This window comes from Elgaria multicarinata, chromosome 11, assembly GCF_023053635.1.
Source record: "Elgaria multicarinata webbii isolate HBS135686 ecotype San Diego chromosome 11, rElgMul1.1.pri, whole genome shotgun sequence".
NCBI lineage: Eukaryota > Metazoa > Chordata > Lepidosauria > Squamata > Anguidae > Elgaria > Elgaria multicarinata.
The window spans coordinates 40,039,261-40,052,737 of record NC_086181.1 but is presented as its reverse complement, the minus strand read 5'-3'; the positions used below and the strand labels follow the sequence as shown (position 1 = coordinate 40,052,737).

The following is a 13,477-nucleotide window of genomic DNA, read 5'->3' as shown; positions in this document are numbered from 1 at the left end:
AGTAAGTTGAGAAACGATAGAGAGGTACAAAACTATACAAGGTGCAGAGGAAGCGGATAGGAAAACCTTTTTTCTCCATTTCTCATAAGACTATCACGTGGAGTCATCCCATGAAACTGATTAGTGGGAAATTCGGGGCAGATTAAAGGAAGTATTTCTTCACAGAGCACATAATTAAACTAATGAATTCACTTCAACAAGATGGCCACCGATCTGGATGGCTTGAAAGGGGGGTAGGACAAATTCCTGGAGGAGGTTATCAGTGGCTACTAGTCCTGATGGCTATGTGCTACCTCCAATATCAGAGACAGTATGCAGGGGAACAGAAGTGGAAGGTGGTATTGCACTCATGTCCTTGGGGCTTTCTCACATGCTGCTGGTTGGCCGTTGTGTGAACAGAAGGCTGGATGAGCCGGAGGCTTGATCTGATCCAGCACAGCTCTTCTTATGTTCTAACCAACCCTCACCCCAGACAGGGCTGGGCAGAGGTGGGGCCAATTGGCATGGGCCTACGATTTTGAGGGGGGCTACTCCCAGTCCCCCTGGGCAAAGTTGCTTGATTTTTGTTGGTGATGATGAATTTGCCCAAAGAAAAGCACTTAAAGCATTTCTGAATGCAAAGAAGTGATGTCTTATTTATATACATTTTGAATAAAAGTGCTTGCCATTACCTTTTTAATAAATCGTTCTAGTTCATATGTATTTAGAACTGATTTAAAAATACTTAATGAGCAGTTTGAAATGAGACCTACATTTCCCATCTGGCCTGAGCCCTGACCCCAGATGGTGTTCTACAATTGAGACTGACGTGCAAAGCCTTTATGACCCAAACAACTACTTACTATGGTGCTAAGTCCTGTGTCATATAATAAGAACCTGTGGGACTAACTCACTGGCTTGAAGAGCTATAAATCGTTGCAACAATTAATAAGCTAGAAAACTGACATATTCTGACATACTTACCGTAGCCATAATTACTAGGAAAATCATTTTGCACAAGTGTGTTTGAAAGGTATGTCCCCAAAATGGGGCAGAATAGATCACTTCACAAATGGGGATCAATAGAGAGCATTGACATGTTTATTTTCAATATATATCATTTACAGCAAACCGACTGAGCCTTTACTGTTCAAGGCTACACAAAGTACTGGTCTGGGAAAGAAACAGCATTTTTGCACGTTTTGTACCAGATGTCACTTTCTATTAAATTTGAACTCATTTTCATTTATTTGTTTTTCTCATAGATGAAATTGGATTAACTCAGTGGGTAGAGGATGATACTGGGGCTACAAATATACTTGCATATACTATTGTATCTTCGAACTGAGCGAATTGGATCCAGATTTACACATATTTGGACTAGAAAGAACCATTGGAATCAGTGGGACTTAAAACAATCAGTCCTCAACTAATCCATGTCCAATCCAACCCAAATGTATATAGGCTGAAATTCTGCCTAGGAATAAGAACCCTTTGAATCACAGTGGAATTTCCTCCTGAGCCACGCGGATAACACTGTGCTGCATATATAACCTTTTCCTGCTGATTTCAGTTTCCTTTGTAGCATTTTTCCCTGGCAATAAACTCTTTTTTAACTAGGAAGCAGAGTGGCGCAGCGGAAGCGTGCTGGGCCCATAACCCAGAGGTCGATGGATCGAAACCATCCTCTGCTAACTTTTAACTGTGCTTCCCTTCCCCCGTTTTAAATCTAGCTTTACTGCCCCTCCCACCTACTCTGTTTTTGGAGCATTTATTGTGCTTTTAGAAAATGAAATATAAGATATTAGGACGAAATAGAACAAGAAAATATTCACTCCTTAATTTCACATATCTCCTGAACTTGTATTGCAACTCTTATTTTAAAGCACATACTATAGGCTATAATATAGATACAATGAATTTCTCTATTTACTAAGAAAACTAAATAAATGCTAAAAAGAAAAAACACCGCAAAAAAACCCAATAGATTAAAGGAGAATACAAGAAAATTTAAAAAATATCTAGCAGAGGATGGTTTCGATCCATCGACCTCTGGGTTATGGGCCCAGCACGCTTCCGCTGCGCCACTCTGCTGCACGGGCAAAGCTTTGTATTACCAGGAGAAAAGGGATGACGTCTGTGTTGATGCTCATGCTTTACAATTGAACAAGGAAATGTGCTCAAGAACGTGCTTTGGGGCTGAATAAAGTCACTTAATTTACTAGCTTCTTTTAATTCAGCTGCTTTCACGTTTTAGCATAACCAAAGGCAAGATAAGGTTTATTTAAATTACACTGGGAGGGGGGGGGGGACCCTTTGGATTGTATTCATCAGTGGTTTGCATTTTAAAAAAAGCTTTAGTGTTCATCCTGAATCCTACACATTTCACCCCCACCCCCGTCATGTCCATTAAAAAAAATAAGTCTTTTGGTGGTGGGAGAAATATCGCAATCCTGCGCGTATGTAGACAAAGCCCTACAATTCCAACGTTGGGAGTGTCTAGATGTGCATAGTATTAAGTATTAGAAAATACCTCCCTTACCGGGGGTTAGATTTTTACATTGAAAAGGGAAGAGCTCTTGTTTCTGAGCTCTAGGTTTATAGTGTTGTGCATTTACACTTCTCCGTCTGTTCAGAATACTACATAAATAAAGCTATTATTTCTATGGACAGATACGAATTAAGTGAAAAGTTCTTTTTCTTGAGAATGTGGGTGGCCCTTAAAAGGACCTTTGTTTTTGCTTTTTCGTGTGGAAGCGAGCGTGGCAAGCGGCTCAGCCCCCGAAGCCATAGAGAGTTCTGCCCTGGCGCTTCAGGGCGTAAACGACATCCATGGCAGTGACGGTCTTCCTCTTGGCGTGCTCGGTGTAGGTGACGGCGTCGCGAATCACGTTCTCCAGGAAGACTTTGAGGACGCCGCGGGTTTCCTCGTAAATGAGCCCAGAAATACGCTTCACTCCTCCGCGGCGAGCAAGGCGGCGGATGGCAGGCTTGGTAATACCTTGGATGTTATCCCGCAGCACTTTGCGGTGCCTCTTAGCGCCTCCTTTCCCCAGACCTTTGCCTCCTTTTCCGCGGCCAGACATGATTGCACACTCGTCCTTTCCTCTCTAAACCAGACAGAGAATGTATCCTACCCACTGCTGTGCTGGTGCTTTATATACAAAGGGGTCGGACCGGAAAGAAAACTAGGAGGTGAAACTAGGACTTTCATAGTCAGGGCGTTTTGGCGGGCTTATTTGATTCTATCCAATGAGCAGAGGCTGCTAGTTTCAAACAAGCCAATCGGCAAACGTCCAGCTCGTTCGAATCGAAACGATTTTTGGCGCCTTCAGCAGCCTTTCTGCTTCCTCAGTAAAAAGATGTCTTATGCTCAAATATGGTTCGTGATATTTTGTGTTGTTTGAATGGCCGAACGCGGCTTACAGTTACAAAGAACCGAACAAAATAAAGTAACCAAAATTACACAGTACTAGTAACAATATTCAACCAATTTCAAAACAGAGTCATTTCTTACAAAGCAATAAATAAATGGATCAGCTTTTAGAAAATCTGGAATTGGGGACGTGAGAGGAAAGTGTAGAACTAAAATGCTGGCTAATAATATGTCAAGAGTTTGTTCAAGGAATTTCTTGCTAGAATCGTGTTTTAATTGATCTTCCATTCTTTGATGCATTTCACACAAGTCACCCTCCTTATCGCTCTACTATGATTTTAATAGAATGTAAGCCTATGCGGCAGGGTCTTGCTATTTACTGTTTTACGCTGTACAGCACCATGTACATAGATGGTGCTATATAAATTAATAATAATAATAATAATAATGATTATTGTATCCTAGTTTTTTTTTAAATACATACCATATTTGTAAAGCTTGGGGCAGGAGTTTGAATGGGCAAAATCATAAATGATACATAAAAAGCATTATGTACAAATGCAACGTTCACAAAATCATCAACTCTGTTGTCTCTCAGGCTTCTTGTATACTCCTCCAGTATGCAGAAGTATTGATGATAAACATTTTAATATCTTAGCTATCCATCCTCCAGGCACTAGAGGCCTAGAAGAAGAAAGTACTGTGTTTCATATACTGTACATGTAACCATTTAAATGAAACCATTTAAACTAGAGATCTGAAGTAAGTTTCCTGGCCCTTGGCCTTAATAGACTTTAATCAAGGTGAAGAAAAGCTTAGAAAGGGCACTGCAAACAACTGAAAACTTTATTGGTAAATCTGTTTTGAATATTGTATGTATGTTATTTACATCAAAGATGCAAATATACACAATTCAACATGCAATGTTATACTTCAGTGCATGGGTTTTATTTATTTATTTTATTGCTTATTTTATGAATGAATGAGTACATTTTATTTGTCTATGGCACCAAGGTCATTACAATCTTTTAAATCTGGTCACTCTAGTACAGCACCTGCAGCTTTAACTGTTGTGATGAAGAGGGAATTTCACCAGGTGTGATATGCGTACAAATGACACCTGCTGAAATTCCCTTTTCTATGCAACTGTTAAAGATACAGGAGCCCTGTCCTCCTTTTCATATGGTCACTATAGCCAAATCAGACATAACCAGGACTGGGCATAGAGTCAGCAGTGCAAATGCACTCCTGGCCATCTCCAAAACCTGGGCATCAGGGTTCAGGGCCAAATCCAGGAGTACACTCAAACTGCAAGCCTGAGTCTTCAGGGGGAGTGTAACGCCATCTAGTACAGGTTCAATTCTTATTCCCTAATCTGCCTTTTGACTCAGTAGGAGCACTTCTACTTTATCTGGATTAAGCTTCAATTGTTTTCCCTCATCTACTCTATTACCATCATCAGACATTGATGAGAACAGCTTCCTTGTATCTCAATGAAAAGGTCAGAAAGAGTTGGGTGTCATCCGTGTACTGTTGGCACCAAACTCCAGACAACCTGTCCCAGTGGTTTCATAGCTTGTTAAATAATATGGGGAGCAAGATGGAACCCTGAGGGACACCAATGGTCATGGCATCAGACAGGAATCCCCCCTGGACTGCCTTCTGAGATGCTACCCCCTCCCAAAAAGGACCAAGGCTACCATATAGCAGTGGCTTAAAGTTCCATCCCAAAGAGATGCCTCAAAAAGATACCATGGTTGGTATCAAAAGCCACTGTGAGACCACTCACATTCCCTTTCCCCAGTTCCCACATAGATTGTCCAGAAAGGTGACAAAAGCAGTCTCTAGCCCATAACTGTGAAAATTTTTTTGCTGGATGGGAACTGTGTTCACACACACAAGGGTGATCTTTTTCAGTAATAGAATACACTTCCAGACTTTGGTCTTGCAATGTGAGCACATTTAAGGACACAGAAATCATCCATTCCTGTAGGTGGTCATGTAAAAACTTTCTCCATGTAGTTTTAATTTCTTCAAGTCTAAGTAAAGCCAGCAAGATACTTTTCCCTAAGCATGCATTTTTTCCCTTATTGGAAGAGAAAGTGAGAAGGCTATTAGCTGCCTTGGGGGTTGTTTAAGGTTGCTGCAGCAGGAGCAGAAGCAGACTTATATGAGTGCAACTAATATTTAGAGGGGGAAAATAGAGCCAGAGAAATATCAAAGGATTGTGGTGGATGCAAAATAGTTAACTACCCTTTTGCAACCAATAATTGGTTATAGCCTTGATGTCTTTAGATAATAAGCACCATTCAACAGGCACTTACTTCGGTTTAACAACCCCTGAACCTAATTGCATGTTGCTTAACTAGCTGTGGGAGACAAGCTTCAAGCAAAAAATCCCAGATGGTGTGCAGCTGCCCCACTGATATATCAAAACGGGTTGAAACAGTGATCAACTTAACTTTGAAAAAGTGGAGGAAATTAGTGGCTCAAGACTAGAACTGGTGCTGGTACTGTTAAATACAATAGTGAAAATTCTTTTTATAATAACATCACAAAAACTTTGTTTAAGGTAAGCCTTTGAAATGCTTTGAATAGTAAATGCCAAGTGATTGTTCTAGAAGTTCCAAAATGCAAGTCATAAGAGACTTAAGCTTTGCACCCACTGACTTCAAAGAGCAAAGGGCATATTTCTTTTCTTATACTGTTCTAAACATTAGGAATAGGTAACAAAAGTCATCCAAAATTCCCTCCCAATGCCCTTCCCTTTTGTGTCGTGTCTTTTAGATTGTAAGCCTGTGGGCAGGGACTGTCAAGACATACTTTTGTAAGCTGCCATGAGAGCTTTTTCGCTGAATGGCGGCATAAAAATGCTTAAATCAATCAATCAAATAAATCCAGAGATAGGTTATTATGCAAGCTTTATAAAGATATGGTTGCATTAAAAACATGGTGAAATGAAGGCACGAGGGCAGCTTCAGTTATTTGGGCGGGCGAGTGGCAACACGGAAACATAATTAAAACGAGGTCTGTGTTATGATTTGTTATAATCCACCCAGTCCATTTAACAGGGGCTATTTTGCAGACTTTGGAATGCTGCAATACATTTTAAGAGTAGAACTTACTGCATACAAGAAAAATTCCGTTTCTAGCAACGCAAGGCTCTTTTTCTGAAATTGTAGGTGGCTCTTAAAAGAGCCGTTGTTTTTCTAAATTCTTGTCTCAGGAGGTTCTAAAATTACTTGGAGCTGGTGTACTTGGTGACGGCCTTGGTGCCTTCGGACACGGCGTGCTTGGCCAGCTCCCCGGGCAAGAGAAGGCGCACAGCGGTCTGGATCTCCCGGGAGGTGATGGTGGAGCGCTTGTTGTAGTGGGCCAGGCGGGAAGCCTCGGCGGCGATGCGCTCGAAGATGTCGTTGACGAAGGAGTTCATGATGCTCATGGCCTTGGAGGAGATGCCGGTGTCCGGGTGGACCTGCTTGAGCACCTTGTAGACGTAGATGGAGTAGCTCTCCTTCCTGCTCTTCTTGCGCTTCTTGTCCCCCTTCTTCTGGGTCTTGGTGATGGCCTTCTTGGACCCCTTCTTAGCCGCAGGCGCGGACTTGGCTGGCTCAGGCATTGCGAGATTCTAACAACGTCGCAACCCTAGAAAATTCACTGGAAAGCAAGTATTCATGGCAAGTTCCTGGCGCTTCTATTTATCCAGCGCCTGTGCAAACACGAGCTCAAAGCTCCAGCTTGTGATTGGCTCCTTCAAGCAACAAAGTTAAGGAAGAAAGGTTTTCTGAAAACCACCCAATCATCACAATGGGTGAAGACAGAGCCTTGCATTTTCATTGGGTACAATGAGAAGCTGCGTTTTCATTGGACGCCGTGGTGCTTCTCACTCCTCAGCCAATAAGAATTGCCAGACTGAATCCCGGGGAGGAAATAAAAGGGCCAGACTCGTCTCTTTTCGGAAACATTCCTCTTCTGTCTTCTCAAGCACGAAGGTTGTGGTAGCCTGTGAATAGCATCATGTCTGGACGTGGCAAGCAAGGCGGCAAAGCAAGAGCTAAGGCGAAGACTCGCTCTTCCCGCGCTGGACTGCAGTTCCCCGTGGGTCGTGTGCACCGTTTGCTGCGCAAGGGGAACTACGCGGAGCGCGTTGGGGCTGGGGCGCCCGTCTACCTGGCTGCAGTGCTGGAATACCTGACGGCGGAGATCCTGGAGTTGGCCGGGAACGCTGCCCGAGACAACAAGAAGACCAGGATCATCCCTCGCCATTTGCAGCTCGCCATCCGCAACGACGAGGAATTGAACAAACTCCTGGGCAAAGTCACCATCGCCCAAGGAGGCGTCCTGCCTAACATCCAAGCTGTTCTCCTGCCCAAGAAGACCGAAAGCCACAAGGCAAAGGCCAAGTAAGTTTCTCCAGGGACTTTGGAGAAACTCCAGGAACGTAAAAACCCAAAGGCTCTTTTAAGAGCCACCCACAGTTTCAGAAAAGAACTGATTTTGATTATGCCCGACTTGTGTAATTTTTTTAAAAAGTGTTTTGGGGTTATAAAGGAGCGTCACATTAAGGCCTTAAAAAGTTTTCAGTGTGTGTTTTCATATTTACTACCTCATTTTAAAAAAAAACATTTCCTTTTTCCCTAATTAATTTCATACTGGATATTTTCTTGGGGAGTATAGAAATTGATTGTCCACAGTAGGTTAAACTATTTTATATGCCTCCTAGAGGAAGGCTTATAATCTATAAGGAGGAAGCAGAGGAATAGAGCAGCATTTAACCTCTGCAACTCTTCTTCCTGGGTAGTTGAGTTTTATTATTGGTGGGTAGCCATGAAATTTATGGGTAGTGCTGTTTACTTCGAAGAGAAATCTCGCTGTGTTCAAGATAAGTGTCTTGTTATGAGTGCTCTCAATTTACTGATGTTGTGTCATACGAGCAATTCTGAGCTTTCAAAGAAGTTGGGGATACAAATGCAAATAGAACTAAGACACAATATAATATTAATCGAGAACACCGCAATGCAACACAACATAGCGCAACAATCGAACACAATGTAGCAATGGCACAATGTAGGTTCAATAATTACTATCCCGGTATGTGTCTAATTATAACAGTGTAGCAACACTACAACCCGATCCCGGAACGTAACTTTGTATTATATATTGCCGTTCAATATATTGTGTGTGGTGAGGGAAGGGGCTCAGGCGTTGCAACAGGACTGCCGAAATAGCTCAGTTGGGAGAGCGTTAGACTGAAGATCTAAAGGTCCCTGGTTCGATCCCGGGTTTCGGCAAAAGTATTTTGTTCACTTTTCTAAAATAAATGTATGTGATTGTGTCTGTCTTTTCAGTTTCACATCCCTTTTTTCTCCCCCCCTACGTATATGGAAAGAAGTCTTTAAAAACAAGGAGAAGAAAGCAATATTACAACACATACCCCTAATATCTGCTCTGACCTGTTCGCAAAAACAAAATAAAATTTATCTGTGATATGTTCCTTAAGATCTGTAATGCTGAATGATATACAAAGTTGCATTAGCTAGAAATATACACACACCCCTTCTAAACAGCGATGGACTGTATAAATGTACCCTATCAAAACAGCTCTTCAGAGTGTTTAATTTATAACATCAGCAGTCTCCCCCAATCTTGTGCTGTCCAGATGTGCTGGGCTAGAACCAACCAAAAACTTCCAGATGAAATTGTACTCCAATACATATGGAACAGCTACCTTATTCTAACTAAGGGCTCATTTACACCAGCTGGATATTTCACTAAGAAAGCAGTATGAAAGTGGTATATGAAAGGCAGGAGCCACACTAATGCTTTATAGCAGTATTGAAGTGCACTGATAACTGTTGGGGCCCATTGACACATACTATATACAGCTTTCATACTGCTGTATCCTGCTTGGTGTGACTCCTGCCTTTTATATACCACTTTCATAGTGGAATATCCTGCTTGGTATAGATAACTCCTAAGTATGCAACCTAGCCCAAGCATATATAACTCAAACAATAGCATATTCTTTCCCTGATTACTCCTGCCTCCATTTCCCTTGTGGAATTTTAGATTGTAGGGTTCTTGGGGACAGGAACCTGTGCTTTTGTACTGAGCAAAGCACCATGCACTTTGATGATACAATTAATAAAAAGGGTCAGGAAAAAAAGAGAAACGGGTTCTCAGGATGCAAAATATTTATTTTCACAAAGCCTGATGCATTTAGGCCTGTACTTTATTCAAAGGCCTTCAGGGGGCTGTAACATCAATACAATAAAATACATGAATATAACACAATATTAAAATATGTCTTTGATATTAGGTTAATTAGGCCACAAGTGCCTGTTGCCTATATGTGAGTATTAAACACTTTTTAACCTAACAAGGTTCCACTAGGGCCTTTGCTTATATAGTATTTAAAATCATAAAATGGGGTTATAACAAACGTATAACATGCAAATCCTTACTTGTTAGAAGATAGTGCTGCAGAATTTCTTCTTTTTTCTGACCTGTTTTGGATGCTCTCCTTTTGTTTTTACAACAAATAAAACAAAAAGTTGTTTACATGTGCATGATAGCTGTTCAAAGGAAGAAAGTTTGCTTCAAACTTTTAAAAGTGCTTTTTAAAAAAACGTAATTGTCCCTCCCGTGAAATTAAAGGGGAGATTTGCTTCTGGGTGGCAGTAGATTATGGGTGCTATTAAGGCTGGAAGAGTTAGAGACACAACCCTAGGAACCAACCTAGGAAGTTGCCTGCTTACATCAAGGCCTCATCTACACAAAGCAGGATATTGCACCATGAAAGTGGTATGAAAGCGGTTTATAAAAGGCAGGAGCCACACCACTGCTTTATAGCAGTATTGAAGTGCACTGACAACTGTCGGGGCCCATTGACACATACCCTATACCGCTTTCATACTGCTATATCCTGCTTGGTGTGGCTTCTGCCTTTTATATACCACTTTCATAGTGCAATATCCTACATGGTGTAGATAAGGCCCAAGTCAGACCATGGATCTATTTAGCGTAGACTTGTTGGCATTGACTGGCAGCAATTTCCAGGTCTAAGGCAGGATTCTTTCTTAGCACTACATGGAGATGCCAAGATTGAACCCAGTACTTTTGCATACAAAGCAGGTGCTCTGAGTTATAAGCCCTCCAGTGAGATATCAGAACAATGAGAAATGTCATCAGAAAGTCCTCCTAAAAAGCATTGTGAACAGCTGTTGTGTTCTTGTAAATAATTATGGTTTATACAAGATGAAAGGTTTATACAATCTGAGGGAAAAACAGTCTCTAGACACCGGGCTCATCTACACCAAGCAGGATATTGCACTATGAAAGCAGTATGAAAGCAGTATATAAAAGGCAGGAGCCACACTACTGCTTTATAGAAGTGCACTGACAGCTGTTGGGACCCATGAGACACATCTACACCAAGCAGGATATAACATTATGGATTTTAACGGAATATGTCATGATAAAAGAACTAATTTGTGCACTAAAAACCTAACTCAAAAGAAAGGAAGAACATCAAGCAAAGTGGGGTTATACCAGTTAATTTGGGCGATAAATGAAGATAAACAGCCTCAAAATTCAGTGGCTTCCTTATTAATCACTGTAGAATCAAATTTGTCATCTTCTGATGTAGGAATAAATGTAAATATTCCATTTTAATGGGGCTCCAGGCATACGCGTTGCAGTAAAACATCCGTCCCTGGGTGGGCTCGAACCACCAACCTTTCGGTTAACAGCCGAACGCGCTAACCGATTGCGCCACAGAGACCCTGAACTACATGGTTTTATGATCAGGTCCATAAATTCTGCAGCATTTTTGGTGGATGTGAAAAGGAAAATTACTTTCGATGTTGCACAAAAATTTAACAATAATCAGTAAAATTATTCCTGTGGAGATTTGTGCCTCTGCTTCTCTTCTGTTAGCAAATGTATTGCGCCTAAATCTCTATACTTTCATTGTGTATAAGCCAGCTCGTAAACTCATAATTTCGGAAATGATTAATCAAAACTACCCCCTTAAACACACACACACACACACGAAAAAGCTATACATCATTTCGGGAAATTTTCCTCTTAACCCATCTTTGCATCTTACTTTTGTCAGCACTCAGCTTCCTTGTTCCCTAATTTGCTCTCTAACTGCAAAATAAAAATAAAGTTCTTTTTTATTATCATTTTTTAAAAAATGGGCTCGTCCGGGATTTGAACCCGGGACCTCTCGCACCCGAAGCGAGAATCATACCCCTAGACCAACGAGCCAGCTTCGGAAAAAGAGGTGCCGTCATTCACTTTTCACAATTGCAACATGAACTGCAATCACTGCCTATATGCATTCCTTTCTATCCCTGATGTCTCACTTCCTTAACTTCCTTTTGGCTTCTTGCATTTCTGTCGTCATTTTGCTCCTCCCATGTAATGCATCTGACTTTCAAATGAGAGCTTTACAATTCAGAGGACTGAGAACAAACAAGCAGCTATAAACCCCTCACCTCCCAGTGAACAAAGGGCTTGAGGACAGTTTTAAAAGAACATAGGCGGAAATACTGCTGTAAGCAAGTCATCTTGTATTCGCAAATGCCCCTATTCATGAATGGTGCTTCTCCTTTTCTCAAGCAATTCCCCCTCCCCTCCATCCAATTCCAGAGTTCAAATCGAGAACATGATGAAAATAGTACCTCTGAGGATGTGCAGAGTGCATTTGTCACTTTCCTCCTGAGTAATCAATCATCACAGTCCGGAGTCATTGGCGCTCACATTAAGCTGTACCCTATGGCTATTTTTGTCATGAGAAATAACAGATTTATATAGGTACAAAATATTTACAAAATCCGTGTTGCTGTACTACCCAACTGTATCCCTACATAAAAAGCCTAAAAGTTCAGAATGAAGGATAGCCGAGGAGGAAACAGAAGAATGAAATTAATTTGTCAAAGACTCGCAGGAAATACAGATTATTACGACCAAATAAACCATGGAGTTGAAGGCACACTTCCCAGCTCATCCTCGTTAGTATAGTGGTAAGTATCCCCGCCTGTCACGCGGGAGACCGGGGTTCGATTCCCCGACGGGGAGGTGCTTTCCTTTTCGCAATTAATACTGATCTATTTGTTTATTCATTAATTAGGCCATATATTTATTCAGTCGTGTTTTGTTCTTTTGTTTAAGCACCGCCCTATCCATGATTTATGCAGACACGCAATATCATCCATGTTCATTAGACTTTATCAGTGGTGCAGTTAGATACTTTGAATACACACGCACATCCTTTCCATAAGGGATAAACTTCACTTGCTGCAAAATGTTGATTGAACCAGCTCTGCTACGTTTGCACCCCACGCCCGAATCAGTCATTAACCTCCCCGAGCAGGAGTACACACAGTTCAATTCAAAGGTGTCCTACTTGAGATAATGTGACGGCTCCTTTATCCATAAACGTTGGCAAGGGGCCAATTATGCATACTTTGTGAAGTAATCTCGGGTGGCAATTAATTAATTAATTATCTGAATGGCCGCTCGATTGAGTCTCCCTGACCTTTCATTCCATACTCATGGGTAAAAAAATACCCACTTCTGGCTCCTAAACTATCTCTGAGCAAAACAATAGAGAGGAATTATCTTGAAGTAGCCAGTTACTCGTTCCATGCTACTCTTGAATGGAAGTCAATTACTATGATTCTTTGCAGGAGGCGAAATCGACTCAAAATCAGGTTCCACCGAGATTTGAACTCGGATCGCTGGATTCAGAGTCCAGAGTGCTAACCATTACACCATGGAACCTTATCCATCACGAGCATTTCACTTGGGTTTCAAAAAGGTCACTCATTGCATAGAGAAAATTTGTCCCCCAATATTATTTCACCTATCTGCTTATACAGACATTTTCTACAATAACCAGTTAAGAAAAGGACCCATACTTAAACTAGAACCATCAAAATAAATGGAATTCAAGTTAGTCATAGGGCTCAGGTTAGTCATGACTAACTTAGGTCCTATTGATTTCAATGGGGTTGCTAAATGACAAATCTGGAACCAACCGTAAGTCTGCAATCCTATGCACTTACCTAGAAGTAAGTCCCATTAAATTCAATGCGACTTACTTCTGAGTAG

General features: G+C 41.3%; 3 protein-coding genes and 7 non-coding genes across 10 annotated transcripts; 4 read left to right on the top strand and 6 right to left on the bottom strand.

Moving 5' to 3' along the window:
- The first annotated feature begins 1,601 nt into the window (after nt 1–1,601).
- Nucleotides 1,602–1,673, top strand: TRNAM-CAU (transfer RNA methionine (anticodon CAU)). The gene has a single exon. It is a non-coding gene; the product is annotated as a tRNA-Met (tRNA).
- Nucleotides 1,674–2,001: 328 nt separating this feature from the next.
- TRNAM-CAU (transfer RNA methionine (anticodon CAU)) lies at nt 2,002–2,073 on the bottom strand. Its single transcript has one exon. It is a non-coding gene; the product is annotated as a tRNA-Met (tRNA).
- A 680-nt stretch (nt 2,074–2,753) lies between these two features.
- Nucleotides 2,754–3,066, bottom strand: LOC134406406 (histone H4). The gene has a single exon (XM_063137826.1). It carries the CDS (start codon nt 3,063–3,065, stop codon nt 2,754–2,756), a length of 312 nt encoding a protein of 103 aa, XP_062993896.1. The 5' UTR covers nt 3,066.
- A 3,527-nt stretch (nt 3,067–6,593) lies between these two features.
- LOC134406404 (histone H2B 1/2/3/4/6-like) lies at nt 6,594–6,974 on the bottom strand. Its single transcript, XM_063137823.1, has one exon. The coding sequence runs from the start codon at nt 6,972–6,974 to the stop codon at nt 6,594–6,596; it is 381 nt and encodes a 126-aa protein (XP_062993893.1).
- A 361-nt stretch (nt 6,975–7,335) lies between these two features.
- LOC134406224 (histone H2A-IV) lies at nt 7,336–7,857 on the top strand. The gene has a single exon (XM_063137543.1). The coding sequence runs from the start codon at nt 7,373–7,375 to the stop codon at nt 7,760–7,762; it is 390 nt and encodes a 129-aa protein (XP_062993613.1). The 5' UTR covers nt 7,336–7,372; the 3' UTR covers nt 7,763–7,857.
- Nucleotides 7,858–8,573: 716 nt separating this feature from the next.
- On the top strand, nt 8,574–8,646 carry TRNAF-GAA (transfer RNA phenylalanine (anticodon GAA)). The gene has a single exon. It is a non-coding gene; the product is annotated as a tRNA-Phe (tRNA).
- Nucleotides 8,647–11,064: 2,418 nt separating this feature from the next.
- On the bottom strand, nt 11,065–11,138 carry TRNAN-GUU (transfer RNA asparagine (anticodon GUU)). Its single transcript has one exon. It is a non-coding gene; the product is annotated as a tRNA-Asn (tRNA).
- A 419-nt stretch (nt 11,139–11,557) lies between these two features.
- On the bottom strand, nt 11,558–11,629 carry TRNAP-CGG (transfer RNA proline (anticodon CGG)). The gene has a single exon. It is a non-coding gene; the product is annotated as a tRNA-Pro (tRNA).
- Nucleotides 11,630–12,370: 741 nt separating this feature from the next.
- Nucleotides 12,371–12,442, top strand: TRNAD-GUC (transfer RNA aspartic acid (anticodon GUC)). The gene has a single exon. It is a non-coding gene; the product is annotated as a tRNA-Asp (tRNA).
- A 633-nt stretch (nt 12,443–13,075) lies between these two features.
- On the bottom strand, nt 13,076–13,147 carry TRNAQ-CUG (transfer RNA glutamine (anticodon CUG)). The gene has a single exon. It is a non-coding gene; the product is annotated as a tRNA-Gln (tRNA).
- Nucleotides 13,148–13,477: the final 330 nt, after the last annotated feature.

What these genes read in the sequence shown, in the direction of transcription:
- LOC134406406 (XM_063137826.1), bottom strand. Translation starts at nt 3,065, where the DNA reads ATGTCTGGCCGCGGAAAAGGAGGCAAAGGTCTGGGGAAAGGAGGCGCT.
- LOC134406404 (XM_063137823.1), bottom strand. Translation starts at nt 6,974, where the DNA reads ATGCCTGAGCCAGCCAAGTCCGCGCCTGCGGCTAAGAAGGGGTCCAAG.
- LOC134406224 (XM_063137543.1), top strand. Translation starts at nt 7,373, where the DNA reads ATGTCTGGACGTGGCAAGCAAGGCGGCAAAGCAAGAGCTAAGGCGAAG.